This window comes from Alosa alosa, chromosome 21 (genome assembly GCF_017589495.1).
Source record: "Alosa alosa isolate M-15738 ecotype Scorff River chromosome 21, AALO_Geno_1.1, whole genome shotgun sequence".
Lineage (NCBI taxonomy): Eukaryota > Metazoa > Chordata > Actinopteri > Clupeiformes > Clupeidae > Alosa > Alosa alosa.
In genome coordinates this window covers 27,462,217-27,489,070 of record NC_063209.1, presented here as the reverse complement: position 1 = coordinate 27,489,070, position 26,854 = coordinate 27,462,217, and the positions used below count along the sequence as shown (strand labels likewise).

At 38.9% G+C, this 26,854-nt stretch overlaps 1 protein-coding gene across 9 annotated transcripts in view; it reads right to left on the bottom strand.

The window, feature by feature from the left end:
- LOC125286794 overlaps positions 1–26,854 on the bottom strand; it is a 140,825-nt gene that overhangs the window by 10,621 nt on the left and 103,350 nt on the right. For 6 of the 9 annotated variants that reach the window (XM_048232071.1, XM_048232070.1, XM_048232077.1 and 3 more), the window contains 10 exons: positions 25,542–25,715; positions 24,482–24,655; positions 24,063–24,233; positions 23,057–23,290; positions 17,288–17,461; positions 16,682–16,855; positions 11,950–12,042; positions 11,190–11,363; positions 10,658–10,840; positions 9,330–9,500 (listed from right to left, as the gene is read on the bottom strand). In XM_048232071.1, coding sequence (XP_048088028.1) covers positions 9,330–9,500; positions 10,658–10,840; positions 11,190–11,363; positions 11,950–12,042; positions 16,682–16,855; positions 17,288–17,461; positions 23,057–23,290; positions 24,063–24,233; positions 24,482–24,655; positions 25,542–25,715 — 1,722 coding nt within the window. Of the gene's footprint in view, positions 1–9,329; positions 9,501–10,657; positions 10,841–11,189; positions 11,364–11,949; positions 12,043–15,683; positions 16,335–16,681; positions 16,856–17,287; positions 17,462–23,056; positions 23,291–24,062; positions 24,234–24,481; positions 24,656–25,541; positions 25,716–26,854 lie in introns of those variants that run through there. The other 3 variants (XM_048232072.1, XR_007192244.1, XM_048232078.1) reach the window with 3 other exon arrangements.

Below are 26,854 nucleotides of genomic sequence, written 5' to 3'. Positions count from 1 at the left end.
TTAAGGCGCGTATTACAAAAGGCTCTCTAAATCCTAAGCATTTTCTGAAAACAACCTCTTAAAACCTGAGGGTTTTCTGAAAAAAAAAAAAACACAAACCTTTATTTCTCAGCCTCTGAAGTAGATAGAAACATTAAATAAAAAAGCATGTGAGCCTATACCATTGGCTTTCATTTGAAATTATTGTTTTTGCTATTATCAATCATCATAGAATGTTATTATTATTATTATTATTATTATTATTATTATTAGTAGTAGTAGTAGTAGTAGTAGTAGTAGTAGTAGTAATCGTCTAGTAATAGTATCTATGATCAGCATCAAACATTAGTTATTAGTTAGTAGTTATTATCCCTTGACATGGCTTCGGGGAAATTACAGTGGGCAGTGCTTCGACTTGGCCAGCTTCACTCGCGGTCCGCGCGTGGGATCACGCGGTATCACGCGACTTTAATTTGTGTTTTTCCAGTGAGACGCTGCAACAACCCAAACAACCGGTAGATGGCTCAAGTGAGCAGGGTGTCTCGTAAAAAGAAATGGAGCCTGGAAAACCCTACACAGACTTCACTACAGACTTTAGCAGACTGGTTTAGAAATAATGTAATAGCCAGAAATATGCCTGCCCTGCCCTAATAAAGAAATATTTGGTTAACTGCGAAAGTGAATCCCGTTTGCAGCCGTAGAGAGGCATGGGACAAATTAAACATTCTGGTTTTCTCCAGTGCAGCGATGATAGACAGACATCATTTGGACAAAATATAGAGTATTAACCTCCGTTGCTCAGCCAAATGCCTTCCTGTTACGTCCTGTTATCACGGAGTTACAGGCGATAAGCGATTTTTGATGGTCACAAGTTTACTTCATTAGGGACTGTTCGTTATTTATTTAAGGGGCTACGGAGGAATTTTGGGAGCATTAGTCCAAAAAAAGGCGTGACCCTCCCTCGCCAGCAATACATTTTTCTATGACCCTCCAAAGTGATTATGAAAAAATCACTGTCAACTTTTTCGGGTTTATCGCCTACTGTATTTTAACGTTTTCACATATTTGGCCATAAGCCGTTTATCATAGGCTATCACGAAACCAAACTACAAAGGGCGAACACTTTAACAGGGGAATTAATTGGGCATGAATCATGCTGAACGCTATTTCGCTACCTTAGAATAATAAGGTTCTATCTGCGTTTTGAGTAGGTACAACCGGGACGATTGAAAGCGGGGGACAAATTCGGTTCTCCGAAAAGCAAACGATGATAGACAGTTATCATTTGGACAAAACATGGAGCATATTAACCTCCGTTGGTCAGCCAAATGCCTTCCTGTTACGTCCTGGTATCCACGAGAGTTCTGGCGATAAGCGATTTTTGATGGTCACAAGTTTACTTCATTAGCGGTTTATTTTTTGGATTATTAAAGAGTGTTTTTTCATTTAAAGGTTTGACCGTGCTTATTCAGTAGAGCATTTAGTGCTCTCCCCAATCCCAGGCGTTCACATTGCATGTTTGTTTGTAATGGATGCAACCCAGCGAGATAGGCTATCGTTTGACAATGAGTTGTTAACAGAACCAAGACATATAGCCCAGCAGCAATCTAGGGACTGATCGTTATTTATTGAAGGGGCCACCGGAGGAATTTTGAGTGCTTCGGTTGGAAGTTGCATGACCCTCTCTTGCCTGCTAGAAATTGTTCAATGACTCTCCGACAGAATTGTTAAAAAAAGACATGACCCTCCCCTGCCCATTGTCTTCCGCCCAGCGCCACAGCCACACACTTTGTGATAACGTTCTTAAATAAATCTTTCCCGTGAGCTTGCATGCTACCAGTCCTTCCTTTTCAAATGTGTTGCGCCTGTTTGCACAATTTCACAAATAATCATATGTAATATATCATATTAATAGTATGATAAATAATCCCTGTGCGGGGACGAAACAATGCATGCCAACTGTTTCCGTGTTTATCACATTATTTTAACTTTCCCAGCTGTCTTGCCGTTTTAATGTTTTCCGTAGAATATCCCATATTTTAATACTCTCATAACAGCCCTGCCATCGGGCCTGTCTCTGTGTTGCCCTGTTGCTACCCCTTGCCCTTCCTTCCGAAACAGATGTCTTCAAATCATCGTTTTCCTTGCTTGAAGGCGAACTTAGAGTGATGTTAACCTATTTAAGTTTAACGGGTGATTGATTGTCGTGAAACACGATTCATTGGCGCTTGCATGTTCGCCTTATGTCCACGATGCGCACCTGAGGCTACTCAGCTGCAAGATAAATAATTTCCCCTGTTTGTATGTTCACTGCAAGTTGGCCTACCATAACTTACCAACTCTGCACTGACTGGCTATTTATATTTTATATATTTTTTATATTTTTCTGCTTGTGTCCTACCCGAACCTCTAGCCTACTGGATGTAACACACACACACACACACACACACACACACACACACACACAGTGTTTATGTGTTTCTTCTGTTGTTTGTGTTTATGTTTATGGAATTTAGCAGACACTTTTTTTAAGCGACTTACAATATATAACAATACAATTGTTAAAATTAACAGTAAACAGTTTTAAAAAGTTGGTAAGTCTACATTATTAAGAAAAGTAGTAATAATAACAATAATGTCAATGCAATATCAATTGACCGATCCCAAGCCCCTCCTCCCATTGTCAGTCCCATAGTTACTGTTGCTAAGTCGGACAAGTTTGCAGGAAAGTGTGCGGCAGAACGCTGTGTTCAACATGGGGATGCAGCACCCCCATTTAGCCGAGTGCAACAGTGTATGCTGGATAATTTCTACGCTCAAGTAATATTGATATATTCAAAAACAGAGGTCAGAAAGGCCTTCAGTATGCAGATGGACACATTCACAATGTCCGCTGTTATCAAGGAGGTGGAACACCACAAATTGAGGACAAACCTATCCGTGTTTCTTTCCTCTGATTAATATCATGGAAATTCATTATTGGTAAATATTGGCATTGTGGAAAATATTCAATGTTTTATTATTTTTCATGTCATCCGTATTCATTATGTTATTGTTGTAATGTTTCAGAAATATACTCCCCATTAATGCATTAATACAATACTTTTTTTCTTTTTTCCTTTTCTGTGAATTCTAACATTTAAAAAAAAGTAAATGCGTAAATATCCACGCGCGCAGTATATGCTACCTAGTTCAGAGCATGGTCCTGTTAGTGATCCAGTTAGAGAGAGAAGGATGAAACAGGCCGGCAGAGACACAGAGGAGAGAGAGAAATGTTCTTTATGCACTAAACTCAGACCTAAAAAATGCAAATGCTATTAAAGGGTTCTGGAAGACACAGCTGATACTATCAATGTGTATATTCCTTAAAGTGGAGATAAAGCAATGAATAATGTCAGCATTTTTCGGATGCTTTTTATTGTGGATGAGATAGTATAGTATAAGTATATAAGTTTATATACTCTTTCGATCCTGTGAGGGAAATTTGGTCTTTGCATTTATCCCAATCCGCGGAATTAGTGAAACACACTCAGCCAGGGTAGGAATTTCCGCAGTGACCCACGACGGCCATGGTCAGTCGTAGCCCCTTTGCGCTGGTCGTGAAGCCCTTTGAAAATCATAGGTTTACAGGCCACGGTGGCCTTGGTGCCCCTTCTTTCAATATTCTGCATTGTGTCCTACTAATAGCGATTTTTATTTAGCCTGTGGCCTGTCAAAAATAATCTTAGCATTCACAGCAAATTAATTTAGTCTTTTATGCAGTAGAGAAAGTGACAAGAAGAAAAAGGTCCAAATTCACCCATTCTTCTCAGTTGAACTACTCAAGCTTGAACTAGCCTATTCATCACACAGACATCACAAGTATCACATGAAAGAGCTTTTTCTCAGCTTTTAAACGATGTTAGCCGATAATTGCTGTGTTGAACGGTTCGCGAGAAAAGTAAATAATATAATTTAATTTAATAATACTGATAATACTAATAATAATGATCTCCCTACCCATTCATCTTGGTAGAATACTTCACGAACCCTTCTTTTAACACGACAAACCACATATCAGAATAAACAGCAGACCTTACCGAACACAAAAGTGTAAAGCAGTCCCCTGTACAGTTAGACGTTCCAGAGTAATCCAGTTTTGAATTTGCAGTAAATTTCGACATGCATGGATGTCTCCAAATTTGGGCTTTAAGTTTTACAATGTGTTTAAATTGTTCCACATGATTTCATAACGGGCCAAATACAAAATAAATGTTACAAATATCGCCTAGATATTGGTAAATCAGAGGACAACTGACTAAGAGTTTGTGAAAGTAGCCTTAATGATCACAAAATGCTAAGCATGCATCTAGGCTATTTGAGTTTCTTAAAGCTGAGCTGTGCTTAAATTTAAATTGTTCAATACATGATTTCATAGTGTTATATATAGCCTAGATATCTGTTTTTATTAGATGATCAGATGATTTACAGCAGGGGTCTCAAACACCCGGCCCGCGGGCCAAATCCGGCCCGCGTCCTGCCCAATTCCGGCCCGCGACGTATGTCAAAATAATAATGTAATCCGGCCCTTGAGGCTATTTTTAATTGCGACAAACAACGATACTGATTAAAGTAGAAGATAGATCCAAGTATGGTGACATCTCAATTGTAGCCTACTCTGCTCCACTATGTGCTAGACATCCAGAGCTTGATTAAAACCCAAAATCGCCAAGGCGCTAAAGTTTCCAGAAATACTTGTATTACACGCTTGAGAAACACAAAGACGCAGCATTTGTAATGACGCTGAAGCTTATGGAGGCCAGTTTTGCAAAAATTGAAGCAGAAATAGGCCTACACCTAATGTTGAAAACGCTCACGGTGATGAAGTCTTAGGTAGGCTATGTTATTCACCTATTCTGATTCTGAAGGAGAATATCCTTTTGTAGATTATGATCGATCGCCTATTGACAGTGATAGTCACAGTGCGCCTGTGAATGGAGGTGCTGCCTTTGCGTGTATAATGACGGTGTCCACTAAGCATATCATGCTTATTTCAACCCTCTGCCCAACATAGCTTGGAGGTTGCAGTGGTAATCGTGGTCCGTAATGGACGGGTACAGACAGCAGGGCTAGTAAAAACAGGGCTCTAAAGAACTACAAAGTCACTTTGCGAATATGATGCGAACTTCTGCTCAGATTACCCTTTGATAGGAACTGATTTGACCAGAATACTTTATTGTAGGCCTTGTGGTTTAGTAATACATCACTAAACCATATACATCTTAGGTGTTTTCCTGTTCATTTGTTATGTGGGTAATATGAAAAAAAGGAAAGTAAACCTGCTCAAATATGTTCATCCAGTATTTACTGAAAGGTGCATAATTTGAGGTGCTTGCCATCCAGTGATGGGTACATTTACCCCCTTCATAAACTTTTGTTTATACTCAAAGATTTTTATATTTACAGTAGGACTTTATCTCTGACCACTTTCAAGCCATGGCCTTTTGAAATTTTGATATAAAAATCCAATGGTGTTGCTTTCTTAACCCTGACGCCTAGTTTGCCAGGTTTAAAAAAGTTATGAGAGGAAAATATTTTTATTTGGTGTGAAACACACATACCCGTTGTTATGCTTTTTGTTTGTTTTATAATTTGTATTAATATTTATTTTATCATTATTTTATTTATAAGCTAAGGTTGCTAGCACAGGTGTCTAAAACTAGATAAAAACACTTGCACTTTCTGTTTGCAGTTTTGTGTGGTATTTGAAAAAAAGAACATTGCATTTTCAGAAATAGCCGGCCCTCCAATCAGATGACGTTGGCAGAAGTGGCCCCCAGCTCATTTGAGTTTGAGACCCCTGATTTACAGTTATATGTAATATGTCATGTTTCATGAGTTTCAGAGAACTCAACAACATAATGCCTTGTTCATTATAATGCCAGCATATAAGTCAATCTGATTAAAGGCGCTTTAAGCATTGTTACGTGGTTTCTAAGATAAAATATTTTTTGTCACATACAGCAAAGATCACCTCATCATCTGCTAGCTGCCTGTGTACATTGTAAATAAAATGTGGCCTTTGTGGCAACAAAACGGCAACAAAAACAACCTGGTCCAGCCTGGACCATAAAAACATAACACCAGAGACGGTTGATAAAGCAAGACGATTCATAAAAGGGTAAATTCTGGCACGTTGTGACGTGGGGTTCGAAGCTGTCAGGCCCATTTAGGAGTCTAGCGGGAAGTCCAGTGTCTATGTATTCCTATGGGAGAAATGAACATTTTCACGGAATATGACCAATCCCTTAGCCCTACATTCAGCTATGTAAGTTTTGAACCCATTTTCTAGAAGCCACATGTCTCCCTATCATTCCGACATTGAAATTGTATTTTCCAACAAAACAAATAAAGACAAAAATAGCTTTGTTCGTGATCTGTCACTGTCTCCTCAAAGCTCTGGTGCACAGCCACCTGTTCTCAGAGGCTCTAGACTCAGAGATGTCTAACCTAACATATTTTTTGCTAGAACTAGTAGACTACCACAAAGTTGCTGAACATATGTTATTTTAAGTTTGTTTGCAACAATATATAAGTTTAACCAAAGTTCTTAGCTGCTAGCTAGCTAGCGAACATTCCCATTCACTTTCCGTTTACTGTGCTAACGTTAGCTAGCTAGCTAGCTAGCTGGGTTAACGGGGCAAAATTAAATTATTCATTCCGTGTCCGAAAGAGTGTTTCATTGGCATAACACACAAACAATGACTGTAAAATAGTATACAAAATTATATGTATGTTATTATTGCTTATTCAGAGAAAAGTTTATGTTTTGACACGCCTATTTAGGAGTCCGGAACTAGTGCCATTTCGTTCCATTGGTGAATCGTCTTATGATTCATCTTAGTTAACTATAGAATCTTTGATAACACACTGTTCCAGCCATTCACCAATGAGATGCACGAGGGAGGGGAGGAAGTAGCGAGCTAGCTCTCTGTTTTGTTTAAACAGAAGTGACGTAACCCAACATTGCTTAGAGCACCTTTAAGCAAGTCAAAGTTTGATTATTGCTCTTGTGTTTTTGACTCTTCCCTATTTTTTTACATGCCTTGTTTGACCCTGTGTTTGGATATCAGACCAGTTCCTGCTTGATTAAAGTGCACAAACATGAATCTGAACCTGAAACTGACCGGTCTGTTTCACCATACAGAGCCATAGTGAAGAGAGAGAGAGAGAAAGAAAGAGAGAGAGAGAGAGAGAGAGAGAGAGAGAGAGAGAGAGAGAGAGAGAGAGAGCAGTCACCCCACTCGGCCTCAAGCCCATGTCTGCTGGGTACTAAACCAGAACTTGACTACAACCATAGGCGTTATTAGTGGGTGGGACAGGTGAATATGCCTATATATCTAATCTTCACAACAGTGTGGTTTGTCCCACCTAGTATTTTCCAAGATATTGATTTTAAAATATGAATTTGATTCTCAACTACTCAAGGGAAAACTTTTAGCTGACAAATTCAGCTGCATAGCCTACACATGATTATTTCTGTTATTATTGAAACATTTAGCAATTTCCCATATCAAGCGTTGCTGAGAAGGATTGTAAGCATATAGCGTGCATTCTGAGCAAGCATAAGAGAGCGCACACACCTGTTTGTCATCTAACGGCAGAGTTATCTATGGATAAGGAAAAGTAATGTTATCTAACCAACCACTGCCTTTTCTACATCAGTTTAAGGTTGGTGAAGCATAGGGCTCTTTACACTTAGTGTGATATTACTTAGAGAAAATGGGCTAAGAAACATAATAAAGTGGGATGATCTTACTTTAGTTTCCAAGCCATTTATTTTTCCAGATGCAAATGAAGCATAGGCTATGATATACATCCCATTTGGTGATTGCCATGCATATTCCACTCAGAGTAGGGGTGGAACGGTACACAGAAGTCACAGTTTGGTTCATACCTCGGTTCAGACATCACGGTTCGGTACGAGTTCAGTACAATGGAGGGAAAAGCAAATCAAAAATGCAGAAGGCAATTTTTTTTATTGTGAATGTCTCAGGCTGTAGGGCCTACTACCTAGTGATAAAATCTCTCCCCTGAGCTAGCTGCAACAGCCTGAAGTTTGCAGATGTAAACAGTAAACAAGTACCCCACATCACCTACATACTAAATCTGTAACTTATAAACAAAATAAGACAATCAGCTATAAAACTTGAAAATAGGCCTACAGCATCTCTTATTTATGAAAGTGCAAATTACATAGAATAATGGTTTTAAAAAATCCAATGAGGCGAGACTTTCAACATCCGTGTTTGGTTGTATATGGAAGGGTCTACAGTTTGCCTCAATATTTTTCAGTGTGCATACAGTAATAATAATTTGCTCGCAAGTTTTATTTATTTTTACCGTGTATTCTCAGTGTAAATTCATGCACCAAACCGTGACGCCCGTACCGCTTCGGTTCAATACCAATACATGTACCGTTACACCCCTAACTCAGAGGGGTAGCTATGTGGCTACCAGGCTACAAAGTGTCAATCTAGGAACAGGTCATTCCATCACCAGCAGGAAGATAGACGGCTTACAATCACCAGTTTTTCCTCTAAAAATAGTAATTGGGGCAGGCCAATCCACAACCTCCAATCAATACAACAATATGTGGAGTGAAACTGGATGGGCCATAATAACCTCTGACTAGCTCTACTTATTGTCAAATTGCAATGTGAGCAGCAGTCAGGGGGCAGAGCATGTTCGCAGGATCATTTAAAAGGCAAGTGCTACTACATTGTGCGTCTGCCCTAATTCTGATACCATGGGGGCAATCATTTTACCGTGGGGGGCTGCCATGGCAAAATCAATGTAGAGGAAACACTGCATATCCTATTATTATAATTAAACACAACTGTGTCCACAACATCATTCATTAATATGTAAGATGTATAGATGCTCTAGTAAATGTGTAGGACACTTATAGTCTGACGTCATTCAAACTGGACAGTGTTTTGAACGATGGAACTTACTATTTTCGACCAAACAACAACACTTTCTAGACCCAAGGTTGTTTGAGCGAAAGATGCGTTGCACCACCATGGTTCAGCAAAGCCGAAGCTAACTTTTTTACAAATGCACCCCAGTTCTCCTCCTCCTAATCACTTTATTTAAATGAGATTTTTCTTGCAACTTTCAACTTGGACTTACTCTCTTGGGGCTTTGGCACGGCATTCTATAACATGGCACTGAGACTACTTTTAAATGTACTGCTAAAATTAAACTTTTTGGTTTTCTTTGAAAACTGCCACCCACATGAAAGCGTTGATTGATACTGAAAATGATCATTTTCCATGTAGACACATAGAAAACCTGGACACACTCACTTAAGTGACTTCAGTTTGCAGTGTAAATCCCCCAGTAGAGCACAGAACTGCTTCACTTCTGAGTCTCCTGGTTTCTTCTCACTCAAATCCAGCTCTGTCTGGAGTAAGGGGTTTGTACCTAGAATTTCAGTCAGATACTCAAAGGCTTCCCCTGCTGCATCACTCAACAACCTGCAGAGAAAGGGAACATGAGAATACAATGTATTATGCATTTTACCCTGCATAACTTCATACATTTATAAAAAAAACAAAGTCACAATATATATGTAATCTCAGCTATTTGTCATTATTACAGTAAAATAGAGGTGTATGTGTGTGTCATATCTCAACCCATTTGTCCAGCCAACTTCACACTTGGCAGGTGTCTTGCTAAGAGCACGATTGAGTGTAGTATCAAGTTTGATGTTGTTTGGATTAAAAATGCAAGAGATATCATTAAAAGAAACATCTGTCTCCTCCTGCTCTCCCTTTCCCCTACATAGTACAGCTCTCACTGAGCACCTACAGACAGTAGCCCATGACTGTACTGTCTTGAGTATGAAGTACAAAAGATAACATTAAAAGTTGGGTTATCTTTTAATAACCTTCATTCAAAAAAGACATGTCTGACCTCAACAATTTAGCGAACGCCTCTGGATGTGGTTAGTCAAGAGGCAGGAAAACATGCGGATCTTGACACAACATTCATCGACTGACCCCGGGAAATATGATTACAAACTGTGACTCAGTTCAAAATGCCTGGCCACACTGAGGAACTTTGAACAAATTAATGACAATTCCAACAGCACCCCAAATCTAACAATTGTTTCCATGTGTCCAATGACGGGAATGTTGGGTTTTCTACAGGAGCGGGCATGGTTAGTATGGGCACTGCACTAGAAATGTTTAAAGCAACACCAAAGAGTTTTTTGTACCTTAATATAATGTTTCCAAAATCATTTCAGTGGTTTATCAACTCGTAACAGGGTGAACGGCACTTCTGCATTCGCTTCGTGGCCCTCTATCGGCTATAACCGCACTATGTAAGTTTGCCAGATCGGGTAGCGGATCTGTAGTTCGATGGAATGAGACATAAGAAACTACAAATTTGACTTGCTTCTGATGTCGCAATACATCATACTTTCATTAAATCATGCAATGTACTCTAGCGTGTCTGTGGACATTGTTATTTGCAACGCCGGTGCTAGATAAACAAATAGTGTGCGTGCGATAGAGGAAAAGTTTTTTAGTGTTGCTTTAAACCTGTTGTTCAGGTTCTTTCACCATAATGTCACAAGCTGTAAATGTTTTAATTTTGTTTAGAAACTATATTAATCTTCTAATCTCACCTCAGCGTCTGAAGTTTAGATGTTTGATCATTAAGTAATTTGTAGAAGTCAGTGAGAAGTTCCACTCCAAAGACTCCAGAATCGTTTCCTCTCAGATCCAACTCTTCCAGTTGTGAGTGGTTTGATTTCAGAGCTGAGAGCAGATCAGCATATCCTTCTCCTGTTACATTACAATCTGAGAGTCTAGGGAAAGAAATTAATTATAGCATTACATGAAATATAACAACTGATCACTGTTATTAACAAAGCTTTTTGATAAAACATTTGTAAGGTTTTAAAGATTGTTGTTTCTCAGAAACAAAACCCTAGAGTTTTGAGCAATCCTTCATAAATATCGTTCATGTTGATGAATGTATTGCCAGACCACTGTTAATGTACAGCATTTCCAGACTACTGTGATGATTAAAAGTTATAATTATTAAAAGTAACTCACATCAACATCTATAATTCACAGTGTTTGGTATGTATGAGATTATAGACCTGCCTCCCCATCCATACACATCTTTTATTTGTTCAGCATCATATTACTTACAGCAGGTTCTTCAGTTTACAGTGTGAATTCTGTAATATAGCAGAGATATGCTTCACTCCAGAGTCTCCTAGCTTATTCCCACTCAGATTCAGCTCTATCAGGTGTGAGGGATTTGATGTCAGTGCTGAAGTGAGAGCAGCACAACCCTCATCTGTTATACTGCTGTCATTAAGCCTGTAAGGAGAGAGAGAGAGAGAGAAATGAGACAGAGAGAGAGAGAGTAACTTAGTAAATAAACATTTATTGTTAAAGCACATTTTCTAGCACAAAAAGCCTCTTAAAACCATGTAGAACCTGATAATGTAATAATTTCCTAATAATCTAATAACCTTCCATTAATGTAATTATTTTATACAATCAGTAATAATCAGGTTTTATTACATTTGCAGGGACTTCTTTCAGGTTTTTATTACATGTTCTTTGGAGTTATGAGGGTTTTTTATTACATTACTGGGCGTTATACAACAATTGGGTTCTACGGAACTATGTATTTGTTTGTTTGGGTATTATCAGGTTCGAAAAGCTACATTTTACAAAGTTGTAGACAAAGACAACAATCTAGTCAAGTTCATGGACGATGGTGACTCTCTTGGTGTTAGTAACACTGAGTTGCTAGACAAACATGGTGTTTTTGAACAGTCTAACAATAGGGCCATCTGTAGAGCTCTGGAAGCACAGATCTGAAGTTATGATAAGAGGCCTGCCTTTTTGTTAAGTTATGAGTGATCTCTCTAACCAGGCACTGGCAACTTTCACATACTGTAAGTAGTTCTTTGCTAACATTAGCGATGGATGTCCCAGATCTGTCAAAGATCTACTAAGACTCAGCCCAATGGATGTTGACTGGCAAAACCTTTAGGCCAACAAGTAAACAAGCACTGAAAATAACATTTGTATAAAGTAATAAAGTAATACAAATTGAAAAACAGGACAAAACATGACATTAAGTTATTCATTCAATCTTTGGTTACGCTTTACTTGACAGTATCGACATAAGAGTGACATGACACTGTCATGAACATGTCATAAACAAGTCATAGACGTCATTAAGTGTCATTCGGTTTTTGTCATAACAAATTAGGGTTAGGTAAAGGAAAGAATGAGGTTTAAAAGTGGTCTGATGTTCTTTCTGTGCACTGGCCTATTGGTACCATACCCTTTAGCTTCTCCTATATGTAAAAGCATGTTAAAATGTATTATAAAATTCCATGGTCTTAGCCTAAATGAACTATATTTAAGGAAATGATCTAAAATGGAAATGGAAATAAATAAATATGTCGATACTGTCAAGTAAACTGTTACCCAATCTTTATTTATTCTCGGAGGTTCATTGAGGGGTAGTCCACATTTTCAGTGAAGCCGAGATTACACAGTAACAATGGAATAACAAGAGATATAGTATAATAATAATTGTGGGAAATAAAACAAAATAAAACAAATAATAAGATAACCTACATACCATTATAAAGGAGGAAGGGAAATAAAAATACAGAAAATATGAATAATGAATAATAACAATAATAAAATAACATTTACATAAAACCGGTACAATTTGACATAGGAACATTTGTGATTACAGATCTGAATTGATTATAGGAAAGTAGAGTTCATTTTTATGTTACACTGGAGATTATTCCAGGAAGTAGGGGCACCATAACAAAAGGCCAACTTTCCCAACTCAGTGTGGATACGAGGAACCTTCAGCATCAAACAGTCATTTGATCTGGTCTGATAGGGACCAGAATTCCAAACAAGCATGTCAGAAATATAACCTGGTAATTTCCCAACAATACCTTTGTAAATAAAGAGATACCAATGATTATGTCTCCTTTCAGTCAAAGATGACCAACCCACTTTACCATAGAGGACACAATGATGAGTGCTATAGCCATCACCATTAATGAACCTCAGGGCAGAGTGGTAGACTGAGTCCAGGGCTTTGCAAGTGAGCAAGCAGTAGCATTTCTATAAATCACATCACCATAGTCTAAAACTGACATGAAAACTGCTTCAACAACTTGTTTCCTACTTTCCATAGGGAGGCTGGCTTTGTTTCTGTAGAAGAAACCTATTTTTTCTCAGTGTTTTTGCTAGGATGGCTATATGGTAGTTAAATGTGAGTTTTTCATCCAGCCAGATACCAAGATATTTGTATTCAGAGACTCTATCAATCCTTGAACCAGTTACAGTGGTTATTTGTATGCCATTAACCTCAGTGTTCCTTGCTCTACTAAATAACATACATTTAGTTTTCTTCTCATTTAGAACTAATTTAAGATTAATGAGAGCTTCTTGAAGAACATTAAATGAAAGCTGGAGATTATCAATTGCAAGTTGAACAAAGTCAGCGATGCAATACAAAATAGTGTCATCAGCATAAAGGTGGACTTGACAACCATTTAGAGAAGAGACAATGCCATTGATGTAGATGGTGAAGAGAACTGGGCCCAAAATAGACCCTTGTGGAACACCCTTTGTGATTGGCGAAAACTCTTGACTTAACATTTCCTGACTTAACACACTGAAACCTCTGGGACAAATAATTACAAAACCATTTTCATGCCTTATCATCCAAACCAATATCATGTAATCTTTGTAACAGTAAGGGATGATCAACTGTATCAAATGCTTTTGACAAATCAACAAAAAGGGCAGCACAATGCTTTTTAATGTCTAAAGCAGATATAATGTTATTAGTAACTAATGTGGTAGCTGTGATAGTGCTGTGGTTAGTTCTAAAACCAGATTGTTGTGGATTTAATATTTGATGACTTGAAAACAATTACTTGAGTTGGTTATTAACCAAAGATTCAAACATCTTTGACAAACAGGGTAATTTGGAGATTGGATGGAATTATTTAAATCATCTCTATCACCCCCTTTGTGCAAAGGTGTCACATGGGCTAGTTTCCATGCACTAGGAAATATGCCCATCACAATGGAAAGATTAAATACATGCACTACAGTATATGCTTTGTGATAATAGGAGCAGACAATTTAAGGAAAAAAGGATCTAAAGGATCTTCTCCAGTAGCACTCCTAGTGTCAATAGCTTGTAATGCCTCAAACACTTCATTTTGCAAGAAGCATGGTTTGTATAATGCACACAATTGTCAACTATCTGAGGAGTCCCTTTAAACTCTTTATCAAATAAATGCCCAGCTTCAACAAAATGTCTATTGAAAGCAATAAAGCAATTCTGTTCTGATATGAAACAGTCATCATATTTGACATGGGTGGGCAGATAATTTGTGGTGGTGTTTTTGTTTGAGTTTACTGCTTTCCAAAATTGTACAGGGTTTGAGCTGGAGTTTGCTATCAAGTCTAAATAATAATTAGATTTAGCTTTCCGCACAGTTGATGTGCATTTATTTCTAAATTGTTTAAAAGTTAACCAATGTGATGGGTGTCCAGTCTTTCTAGCTAGTGACCAAACTCTGTTTCTTTCTTTAAATAAAGCTGATAATTCAGGTGAAAACCAGGGAGTTACTCTATCTTTTACTCTAAATTGTTTGAAAGGTGCATGCTTATCAATGACTGAAAGGAAGGTTTTTGTAAATTTGTAACAAAAACATCTGTGATTTCAGAAGTATAATGTAAGTTGCTATGAAAGAGATCAGATAAAAAGTCTTGTTCACTAAAATGTTTTGGGTTTCTCTTTGTAACTGTGTGAGACTTGTTGTTGTTTATCTTTGTATTTCGTAGGCATGCAACAGGGCAATGGTCACTAATACCTAGCTCAAAGACACCACAGGCTGTAATTTTGTCAGACCTATTGGAAAAGATGAGATCAATTAGGGTAGACCGAGAATGATCTTTTAAATTTGGCCTTGTGGGTTCTGTTATTAGCCGAGATAGATTTAGACCTCTACTAACTTCCTTGAGATAATTGGATGAATTATTCAGCCAGTTTACATTCAAATCACCCAAAACAATCAACTCAGCATTGGAGTAATTAGAAAGTAATTCTGCTAGAGTGTCTATGGAACTTAAATCAGCAGAAGGGGGTCTATAGATCCCAACCACAACAACAGAGATAAGTCCCAAATAAATCTTAAGTGCAAAAGATTAAAAATTATTTTGGATGGTGAAGGCATTTAAAATCGTTACAGATAAATTAGACTTCACATAAATTACTACCCTTCCTCCTCTTCCAATTCTATCCACTCTATACAAGTTGCAAAGCTATATCATGGTCATTGACACTGCTTTTAAGCCAAGTTTCACTCAGAACAAGTATATCAGGAGCTGTCTGTAACACTAACGGCTCGTGTCCATTATTGCGGCGCGTAGACGCTTGCAGACGCCTAGCCCTCTCTCCCGTCGCCGCTTGAGGGCGTGTATAGGCTAAAGTGTATGGTGTAACGTTTTATTTTTTTTTGTAATTACACAATGCCAGCTAACGTAGACTACTAAAGTGGAGGTAGCCTCCTACTGTTTTAGTAGCCTACTACTGTTTTATTATTCAATAACATATTTTATTGAAACACTCACAAATATCACTGACATTTTCCTCCAAAACACATTATGTCTTGGTTCAAGTCGCCAACAAGGTCGCTGTAGATTCTCCACTGACACTGTAGGGAGCGGGTTGTTTGCAGGAGCGGACTGCTCTGGAAAACCGCGTTGATTTGGCAAGAGATCTCGTGGCGATGATGGAGGGATGCTTTCCTCTGTCGCACGGATGATAGAGTGACGTGTGCCTCTGTGCAAGTAGCGTTTCCGCCGGAGGATCCCCGCTGCCCAGCAAAGGTGGAGCAGCTCGATGTTGATGGTGTCGGTGGAGGCGAACTGTCGAAGTTCAAGGGGTGTGTACTGAAAGCCCACCATAGCCGAAACACAAACTCCAACACAGATTGATGCATCAGCCAGTCCAAAGTGTAGTTGAAATGTTATTGGTGCATTTAGTCACCTATAGCTAGCACGAAGCCTCAATCTCCGGCTGGTCAGTCAACCGACTAAACCCAGCAGCTGGACAGTCAACCGACTATATGAACCCAGCGTATACAGGATGCACAGCTTCCACCACACAAGCAGACAACAAGTCCAATAGCAGTGATGGCCTTGCTGATGGCAATCGGCAGAAAAAAACTGCTGATCACCAGGCGAAAAAACAGCGCAGGTAGAACGCGGACCAGAGGCAGACTTCATAAAACACAATAAAAGTGTGGAAAAACAAAATAAACAATTTAAATAAAAAAGGTTATCTATAACTGTACAGCTAAATTAACGAATGTACAAGAATTGAAGAAAAATAATCGGGAATTAAATAGTAAAATATAAAAAAATCTGAATAAAAACAGGTCAGACGGAGCGGCTTGCAGCCAGTGTCCCCGTTGCTAAGCAACAGATGGTTATGATTAAGATTATAAAAATAATAATAAAAATAGCCTACATTTAAAGTAGATAGAATAAAAGTAAATGAAGTCAAAAATAGTTCTATATAAAAACATATTTCATTTTGTTAAGTAAAGGATTGAAAATAAACATACTTAAGTACTGCCAGCGTGCACTGTGAATCCTCCAGTAGAGCAGAGAGCTGCTTCACTTCTGAGTCTCCTGGTGTATGCTTAGTCAGATCTAGCTCTTTCAGCAGTAAGGGGTTTGTACCTAGAACTGACCTCAGATACTCACAGGCTTCCTCTGCAGCATCACTTTTTAACAGTCTGAAGATAATATATAAAAAATAGTATTTGCATGTTAATCGACAATTGATAACTGCTTACATTTTCTTCCTGTTTGCTGTTCTCATTATAATACTGTAATTTCCCGCCTTTTACCAGAGGTTTATGCACTGATTTTGCAAAATGTCTTCAGCTATGAGGTTAGTACACAGAGGTGGGCTATACAAGGGAATGCATTTCTTTTTCATCCTTCTTTCTGTTTAAAGCATCATGTGGCTATTAAGCAGGAAGTTATTGTATCCTCAATTGTCCATGACAGTATAATGTACAGTTTAAAGTGTTCTTTCCCTTTACCTTTGTTAGTGCCTCATTGTAGAATGGTCATTTGTATTCTACGTATTGCATATGTATGAGGACTTATGTATGTGTATTGCACATTAAAAATGTCACAAATATGTTCTTCCTTGTTCTCACCTCAGTGTCACCAGTTTACAGGCAGGATCCTGCACTAAATCTGTGAGCAGTTTCACTCCTGAGTCTCCAGGGTTGTTCCCTCTCAGGTCAAGCTCTATCAGTTGGGAATGGTTTGATTTCAGAGCTGAGGCCAGAGCAGCATATCCTTCTCCTGTTATACTACAGTCTGACAGACTGGAAAAAGAAGAACACTTATTTTCCTGATTTGAAAATGGAATGGTATAAACACTGTGAATGCAGCATTAAAGACACCTGAGCAAGTAATAACTATACTAACAAAGTGTGAGATTATATCAGTTAAATTGTACAGTGTTCACTATGTATGCAATATGTAAGGGATAATGTATTGTCCGCCAGTAATTATCGGAAAATAAGTCCCAAATGGGAGAACAGAACCCTGACGCGCAATACATTATCCCACTTATTATACAGCTACATTACTTGCCAAAACGAGAAAAGAAACCTAACACAATGGGTCTTTAAAAATGAATTTGCTACCGTTTCGTGGCTTCCGCTGACAAAATAAATAGTTCACCACAGATAGAACTTGACAGTTTCAGGTGTTACGTGGCAACATCTTACTAGCTGACTTTCACTTTCAATGAAATTCCATTGCAATAAGCGAACGTACTTATTGCGGAATGATATGAAAGACTTTAATCAAAAGCACAAAATCCGTTGCCATTGACAGCGGTCATTATATACTTGCAGCGGTAATTGTATCAACTGCTTGGTTGAATTTTCCATTGTCCTGCGTTCTTTAGAACAGCGTTTCTTAAACTATGGGCTGCGGACCGGCACCGGTGGTCCGAGGAGCCGTGGAGTGAAATTAGGCCCGGTGCTTTGTTTGATAATTTGCTGCGCAATTGATCAAGGAACCGCGGACCGACAGAAAAAGAAAACAAACGTTTCTGCAATCAGGAGGAAATACTTGCTAATTCGAATGTCATTAAACATAGAGCCGTACAATTAAGTGGTGGTATGAGCATTCATGCAATGTATGCGTGTGCGCGACAAAAACTGAAACTACCCGATAATGTTGGTAGCAATCGCTCCGCGTCAATCTGTCAGATTTACAAGGATACAAGGATACAAGGATACAAGGAAGTTTATTGTCACATGCATATAGTTACTGGAAGTAAGAAATGCAGTGAAATTATGTCTGGTGTCAGCCTATTTGTGCATTAATGGGGGTAAAAAGTGCAGTAGAAGAGGGGTTTAGTAGATTAAGTGGCAAGGGCTGCATAAAAAGGTGGGGAGGATTTGGATTGGGTGGGGGGCACCAACAAGGAGCACCCAAGAGCAACAGGGGCAAGGAAAATCTCCCTTACCAAGGAAGAAACCTTGGGCAGATCCACGGCTCAAGGGGCTAACCCAACTGCCAGGGTCTTGGTGTGTGTGTTGGGGGATGACAGGGGAGATGGGATAGTGTGCTGTGTATGTGGGGAGAGGGCAGTGTGCAATATGTGTGTTGGAGAAGCTTCCCCATGAGACAATGTGCTGTGTATTGGGAAAGGCTAGGCAATCAAGGACATGGGTAGATGGAGGAGAAATCCAAAATAATAAATAAAAAGTGTGCAAAAGTTGGAGAAAGTCAGATATGTGTGTGTGTGTGTGTGTGTGTGTGTGTGTTTTGACGTGTGATGAAATAAGAAAATAAATAAAAGGTCTGTAGCATAGGGAGAGGGATGTAAAAGTGCTAAAAGTCTTGTAGGTGTGTGTGGGTGTGTGTGTGTGGGGTCATGAGTGCTGAGGAGTGAATGAGTGCAAAGTCAGTATAGTGTGAGTTCAAAGTTGGGAAATGTTTGAGAGTGCTGAGGAGTGAATGTGTGCAAAGTCAGTATAGTGTGAGTTCAGAGTTCGGATGGCCTGGGGATAAAAACTTCTCCTGAGTCTCTCAGTTCTGGCTTTGTGACTTAACGCCATTTAATAGAACTACGTGGATTCTTGCAACTTCCATAGAAACAGAGCAGAGACTGTATAATACACTGTCTAGCATTGAATAGCCTGAGTATAGTCAAAAGCCAAAAGCTATTGTAGTCTTATTAGTCTTCCTAATTAATCTCCAGATCAGAGATTTTCGCTTATCTGCTCCGCCGTTTACCATACACAAAAGCTGGTATTATCTTTCCTGAATCCTGTCATTCAGGCATTCAAATTAAATTTCTTTAAAAAGCATTTAAAAAGCAAAGCTACCAGTGTATGATGCTTACATGAGGGAAACATTCCAAAACAATAGCACCCATATAGTTGCTGTTGTTTTGAGAAGTATTTCTCATGCAAGCATTATGCAACCATGCAAAAGCAATTAACTATTGTAATTATTATATAATATTTAATAATAATGTTTTCATAAACTTTTTGTGAGCAATGTTAGCACTTTAAACATTGACTACTTTGAAGTGAAAGTGCATTGATAACAATATAGCATAATAATAATTGTGATAATGATAATAATCATGATAATTTGATGGGGGGGGTGGTAACGGTAGGTGACCCCAAAGTCTGCCATGACCGGGCCTCAGGTCAAAGAAGTTTGAGAAAGGCTGCTTTTGAACATGTATTAACCGTATGTTATTTGCATACCTATGAAGTAGATCCATTTTTTTGGCCGTATCACAATTGTATATTAAAGCACCACTTACTACTTACTATAAAGGTATAAATCATAAATATTAGGTACACTAATAATTTCTAATTGTGATTTTTAAGTATTGTCATTGTCAAAGACAATGTTTTTTGTAGTGTCGAGTTGAGTTTCAGTTGTCCTTCCCTTAAGCGTAGCCCTTGAGTTATCCTAACCATAGCCCTTAGCCCTAATAAGGTGAATAATAACCTTGGCACTTCCTGACAAATGACACACACAAACATGTGTGGTGAAAAATGATCAATCACTACTGACTAACCCTGAACTGATACTGAACATTGACTGTGGAATCAAGTAGGTTACAGAGTTTCTTCTCTTCCCCCCCCTAAAACCTCCTGTCACTAGCTAGATGCTTTCAAATTTAACTTGGTTTAAACTCATATGTTGCAGTATAAGTTTTCTGTCACTGCAATAAAACTAGCCTATTTGGAATATTTTGTAGGCCTGCTGTTCCATTTATGAGAACAATTTAACTGACTGATCAAGTTGTCATAGGCTATTGAATGCTTTAAATGTGAATGCTATAAACTTTGTTCACCATTAACTAGATTAGCGTGGTTCTTCACGCAGTTGTCATCTACATGCAGTGTTTTGTAGGCTAGATGTAGGTAGATTCTTTTTACTACCTTTTACTACCGTGCGGACACCGTGATTAATAGACCGCAACAGTCCCGCCCCCTGCTGATTCAGGAAGTAAGAATTCAATAACATTTCTCCATTGACAACTGGAGTATAAGCCATAAAATCGTAGCCGTCCATAGTAGACTTAAAACCAGCAATGACATGACTAAGCGATTGTACATGCTCATATTAAGGGCAAAAGTTAATGGGGCATCAACCTTGTTTTGAGAAAAAAAATATTTGTGATTTAACGAAAAAGTACTACGCTACCCTAGCCTAGAAATCTAGACGCACCCTAGCGGCGGCAAATTAATTTGCTCAGCCTGTACGTTTAGTATCGAACCATAGGGATTTCTATTGGCTTAGCACCGTGGATGTTCTCCAATCACAGCGCTCTATTTTGTTAGAGTCTTAAGGCGGGCTTAACAGGATAACGACAGTCCTGCGACTGTGAACAACAAGGAAGGTGGCTATGGCTTAACAAAGAGCCGTTGTTTGAATCGGCGTTGGCGCCAACTTTGGAGGAGTTGGACTTTGCTTTTCTTTGAAAGTTGAGCAACACAATGCATTTAAGTCATTACTTTCGAAGAAGGATGTTTTTGCCGCTTTTGCCGACCCGGATAATGGATATGGTCGTAAGCGCTGGCCTATTGCATGCCTAGGCAGTTTGAAAGACAATTCTCTGCCCGCCCCTTGGATTAAGCGAGGTGAATGGTTCGATGCCAGACTATACATCTCAATGATATAGGATGGCCCCGCCAGGCTAACACTACCCAACATCCTAACATCATAAAAAGCAGAGCCTTTGAATGGTAGAGATCGCCGTTGCCATGCAAATGTTTATGCCACTGTTCCTGCACCTGTCGCCTCATTGGAAACCAAGGTCTCATTTCATGCGAAATTTTGCATGCGAAAAAGAGCTGTTGACCAATCGAATAATGATTTTGCAGGGTTCCATTGATGTCACAATAGAACGACGAGCAGAAAAAAAGCTGATAGATTGGGTGATCCTACTGTTCACGATGACTAGTCTCCTTAATATGCCTATATGCCAAAGTTTCAAAGAGTTTACGTTACAGTAGACTCTCTCAGGTGTTCAAGAGTAGGCTACTCTGATCTAACTTCTTACGTTAGAGTGCTTTTAACTCCTTACAGACAGCTTTCCCCACTACTTACCACCGTCCCATTTCACACTCAACCAAAAAGAATGAAATCTCACTACAGCAGTGAAAGGAGGGCTTCTCACTGCACATATTTGCAATGAAAAAATACAACATGCATTCATGGAAATGGAAGTTTTAAGAATAGGTCATGATAGGCTATGCTGCTGACAACAGCATTATGTCCAGGGTTAGGCTACCACTACCGTAATTTTGCCTCACATTTCCTGGTGCGTTAACTTTGCTTTATGCTTCATAACTGAAGTAGCCCAATGTGGAACTCTGAAAAACTTTCTGTGGATCTTACAAAGGTAAGCTAATAACTGGTAGGCTATCATTATTAGCTTTTGCTGTGTGTTGGATCATCGTCATACAAGCTGATCAATTTTTACCACTTGTTGCGGCAGTGCGATTTTATCCCATGCTCATTTCTACAGGCTGTCTCTGTGCCTCCGCTCCTTAGCAGATACATTTTGACGTAGCCTGCGTGTGAAATGGTTTCGTGAGATGTACATGATATAGGCTATGGCCGTTTTATAGCGTGTTGGCGTATAGCATTTTGGCATGTAACATTTTAAATGAGGCCTTGCCTACCCTACAACTTGTTAGGCTACACCAGTCCGCCCAAATGGCATACCTCGAGTCCAATATGCGGGCACCCCTGGCTGCAGCTTGCAGATCGGGGCTGGGCTCAATGTGGGGCAGAGCGCAACGTTGAGCTCAGCCCAAAATCAGCTCGTCATTCCCTGCTGACCTCTCTGTGTCCGTCTATTTACCCAGACTCGGAGTTCAAATTTTAAGAGGAAGAATGCTTAACTCTATAAAAGCGTATCCTCCTTAAACTACTGCCAACGTTAATCATGTCCCTTCCCGCCTAGCGTTAGAATCTGGTTGCGTGTGTGTTGTATAGTGGGGTGGGTGTATGGGTGCACTAATGAGCCCAACCAACTTATGTGTTCCGTCAGTGGTTCGACTGCACATTTATCACAATAGTACAAGTAGAATAGACAAGGGATGGGAAGGATGGCCGTATAAGCTTTAATTTCCCCAGCACCTCTCAAGCCAATGCACGCTTCCATGAATGATCAAGGCTATAATCTGTTTCAAATCTTGATGATTTTATGAGTTCTCCCTGCTTACTGAAAGTCGCTGTGTGAACCTGCGTGACGTGAGTGCGAAATAGAATGCGAAATATTAAAATAATCGCATCGGACATGGTGTATACACTTTGAGTGCGAAAATTTCGCATTTTTGCACTGTTATTTCGCATCGTATCTGGTGTGTACGGGCCTTAAGGATGGTATTAATCTGATGATCTTATTGTCTTACACCACAACTTACTCTAGTCTCTGCAGTTTGCAGAGTGGAGTCTCCAGTAAAGCAGAAATGTGCTTCACTCCTGAGTCTCCTAGTTCATTCCCACTCAGGTTCAGTTCTATCAGACATGAGGGCTTTGATCTGGCAGTTAAAGTCAGAGCAGCAGAGCCTTCCTCTCGTGCACTCTTGCTATCAAGCCCGCAGAGAGCTGAGGTCAGAGCAGCACAGCCTTCTTCTGTTATTAGACTGTTATTAAGCCTGTAGTGATCAGAGCAGTGGGTAGGTTATAATTTACATGCACACAAAAATGGTGAATACATTGATGTCTGGGATCATTTAATGCAGTTATGCACATTAATGGCATGACATTTAATGAACATTAATAGCATACATTTAATTTATACTTTAACACACAATTGACATGCACCAGTGTTTCCCTAAGCCACCAGGATGATGGACCAATCAGTGACCAGATTTGTGATATTGAAAGTGACAGCTTGAAGAATGTCCAAATCAATACAGCAAAGTGAGATACATTGTTTCCTTACTGTCAATATGGTTTATTATCAGTTTGCAAAGGTTAGAGACGAAGTAGGGAGTTATGTTAGGAATCCCCGATCAATATGATTGGTTAGGCTGGAACAGTGATTCCAAAGTTCAAACATGCCCATTACAATGCTTATTTGGAAACATTTCCCAATTGTAAGTGCCAAGACAACCTATTTGCACAGTGAAATTAAGTGAATAGTCTGTTGATATCAGGTTGCACATGAATGACACAAATTGTATGCATTTTTATGTGTTTTTTGCCAGTTTATCTTCTAGTTTGCATGTCTGTTATCTTCTACAAGATATGGCAGGATATTCACACACATCTATATGCATGGGATTCATAACACCTGAGATAGTTTGTCTGGATAATTTTACAGAAGGTACCCACATCAAACTATTCCCATCTCATTTGGGATGAAAGCCAAAAATGACCCAGTTTTACTTAGGTACATAAAAATGATCTAATAGGAACACTAACTTAAGTTTCTGCAATTTGCAGTGTGAATCCTCCAGTAGAGCAGAGAATTCCTTCACTCCTGAGTCTCCTGGTATATTTCCACTCAGATCCAGCTCTGTCAGGAGTAAGGGGTTTTTATCTAGAACTTTAGTCAGATAATCACAGGCTTTCTTTGCATCATCATGTAAAAACCTGTAAAAGACGAACATTTTAGTAACCATTTGATCCAGACATTCAAATGAATACCACAGAAATAAATGTCTAAAAGCAAAGCATGTTAGCAAAGCATATTATGATTAACTATTGAAATCTAGATAAAATGAATAATAAAAAATCATTAACGTGTTGAGGGCAGTAATTACATAAACTTGACTAAATGTGTGAGAAGTTGTCTAATTTGCAACAATATCAAAGTTCAAGATAATCATTAGGTGTCTTACCTGAGTTTGACCAGTTTACAGGCTTGATCATTCAGTAAATCAGTGAGCAGTTTCACTCCTGAGTCTCCAGGGTCGTTTCCTGTCAGGTCCAGCTCTTTCAGGTGTGAAGGGTTTGATTTCAGAGCTACAGCCAAATCAATATATCCTTTACCAGTAATACCACAATCTGAGAGTCTATAGAAAGAAAACACAATTGTCAGTTTAGATTTGTAATTAATTGTATGAAATATGTTATTCAAACAAAAAATAAATAAATAAAATGATTGTATAACAAAAATGTAAAACACAAGTTGACTGTTATAATTGTGTGTGCAGTTCTCTGTGTTCTCTGTGTTGAGGCCTATGCAGACACATTTGACACATTGCGGTATCGTCACCGCCTGACAATCAGTTGGACCAGATTAAATTTCCAAATCAGCCATTGCGAGTCTATACTGCTTTGGATAAAGGCATTTACGGAATACCATTCACCTTTTACCTTTTGGAAATCATGGTTTGAATGGGCTCCAAAACAGAGGGTCAAACACAACAGAGGTGCTTTCAAATTCCTTGAACAAAGGCAAATGTTTGTGGCAAAAATGTTTCTATGAATAGATCAATTTGAACAATTTTGTGTAAACATTCCATCTCAATGGTAACTCTCCATCCAAGTCCCAACATGTTTGTGGAGAACTACCTCCTCAAGCCGTTGAGTGTTTGCGAAAATTTGCTGGAAAACTCAAGGCAAACAGAACATTGTTTACAAACCTTTGCGAACGCTCATCTATGTTTGCCAATTTGAACACACCTCTGGTCATGTCCCACTGTAAAAGTATGTGTACCCATATTTCCTCTCACTGACTAGTCAAAGTAAATGTTTTGTCATTGCTATCCTTATGTGACTCAACAAGTTATAGGGGGGACACCATACTGTCAGTTCACCACTTACAGAAATACATACTACAGAAATAAAGATTGCAAACTGGATTTGGATGACACTACACTACAAACAATACTGAATGTAGACCGAAATTACTTTGTGAATTGCCATGATTGTGTAAACAATAACTGATAGATTTACCTCAGGCTCTCCAATTTACATTGTGGATTTCCCAGTTTTTCAGCAAGCACCTGCACTCCAGAATCTTTTATTTCATTGTTGCTCAGGTTTAGCTCTTTCAGACTGGTGGAGCTTGAGCTGAGGACTGTGGCAAGAGCTGAACAGCTTTCCAGTGTTAGATTACAGTTGTCCAAACTGAAATTAGAAAAATGTTGACACAGTTATGATTATTTCACATACTGAACACAAAAAACAAATCTTTACTGTCATCACAGCATGGTCAGATATTTTATTAGACCTGTGCAAACAAATGGATGATTTTTTTCTATTGGTTATATGATTGCCTGAAATAAAAGTTTGACATCAAATCTGTATTCTACCATTTCACTGTGTGAAAAGGGGTGTATCCAGGAGCATCTAAAGAAAAGGAAACGACTGCGGTTTGGTGAAGGTACTGTATGCAAATGCCAGAAGAACTTTATGTGTGGACCTGCATACATTTGCATAATTATATTATATAGTACACATATTCTAAAAAGGAAATTTCATGGCTGACTGTCATTCGCTGTCATTAGCTGATGGTTAGGCTCTTTTGCATTTCTTCCCAAAACAACGTACATTATATTTTAACCAAGGACAAAGTTTAGTATACCCAAACTCGTTTTTGTTTGTTTGCTTCAAGTTTTTGGAGCCTAGGCTGCCTACAGAGACCGGGAGACCTGGGAATTCATACTAAAACAATTCTTACGTGCAAACCTGGAAAGTAGCGTACGCACAAAAACAATCTGATGTAGGTAACTGTGCGTATGCAGGATTCCACACAGCTTTTCTTTGTACATCCCAATTAATGTGAAATTAAGTGCATATAGCCAAGCACTACACTACACCCTCTCTCTTCCCCAAATCACACTTAGTTTAATATGCTAACTAGAAGGCCACTTGAGAGCGCAGACCTCCGCAAAGACAAAATGGCCTATCCCGCAATAATAGTAAGAACGAAAAATGATTTGATCCATCCATATTCGAACCATATTCGGCTAATAGGGTCAGAGATGGTGGCAGATTCAATGGTCAGTCTGCAAGTAGGTGACAGAGTTTGCATAACAGGGTTTGATGGGCATTTGGACCATCAAAAATAACTGCATTAATAAAAAAGCCATCAATTCAATTGTGTCCAAGTAAGAAACCATGCATCGGGCACCAGAAGTAGAACAAACAAAGTTGACCCAGGCCACCTTGCCACAACATTGCTTGATTTCTGGGAATTTCTGGATCATATAATTTGCACACAAAAGTGTGGCAACAATAATGCGATATGCAAGGAAAGGCAAAGC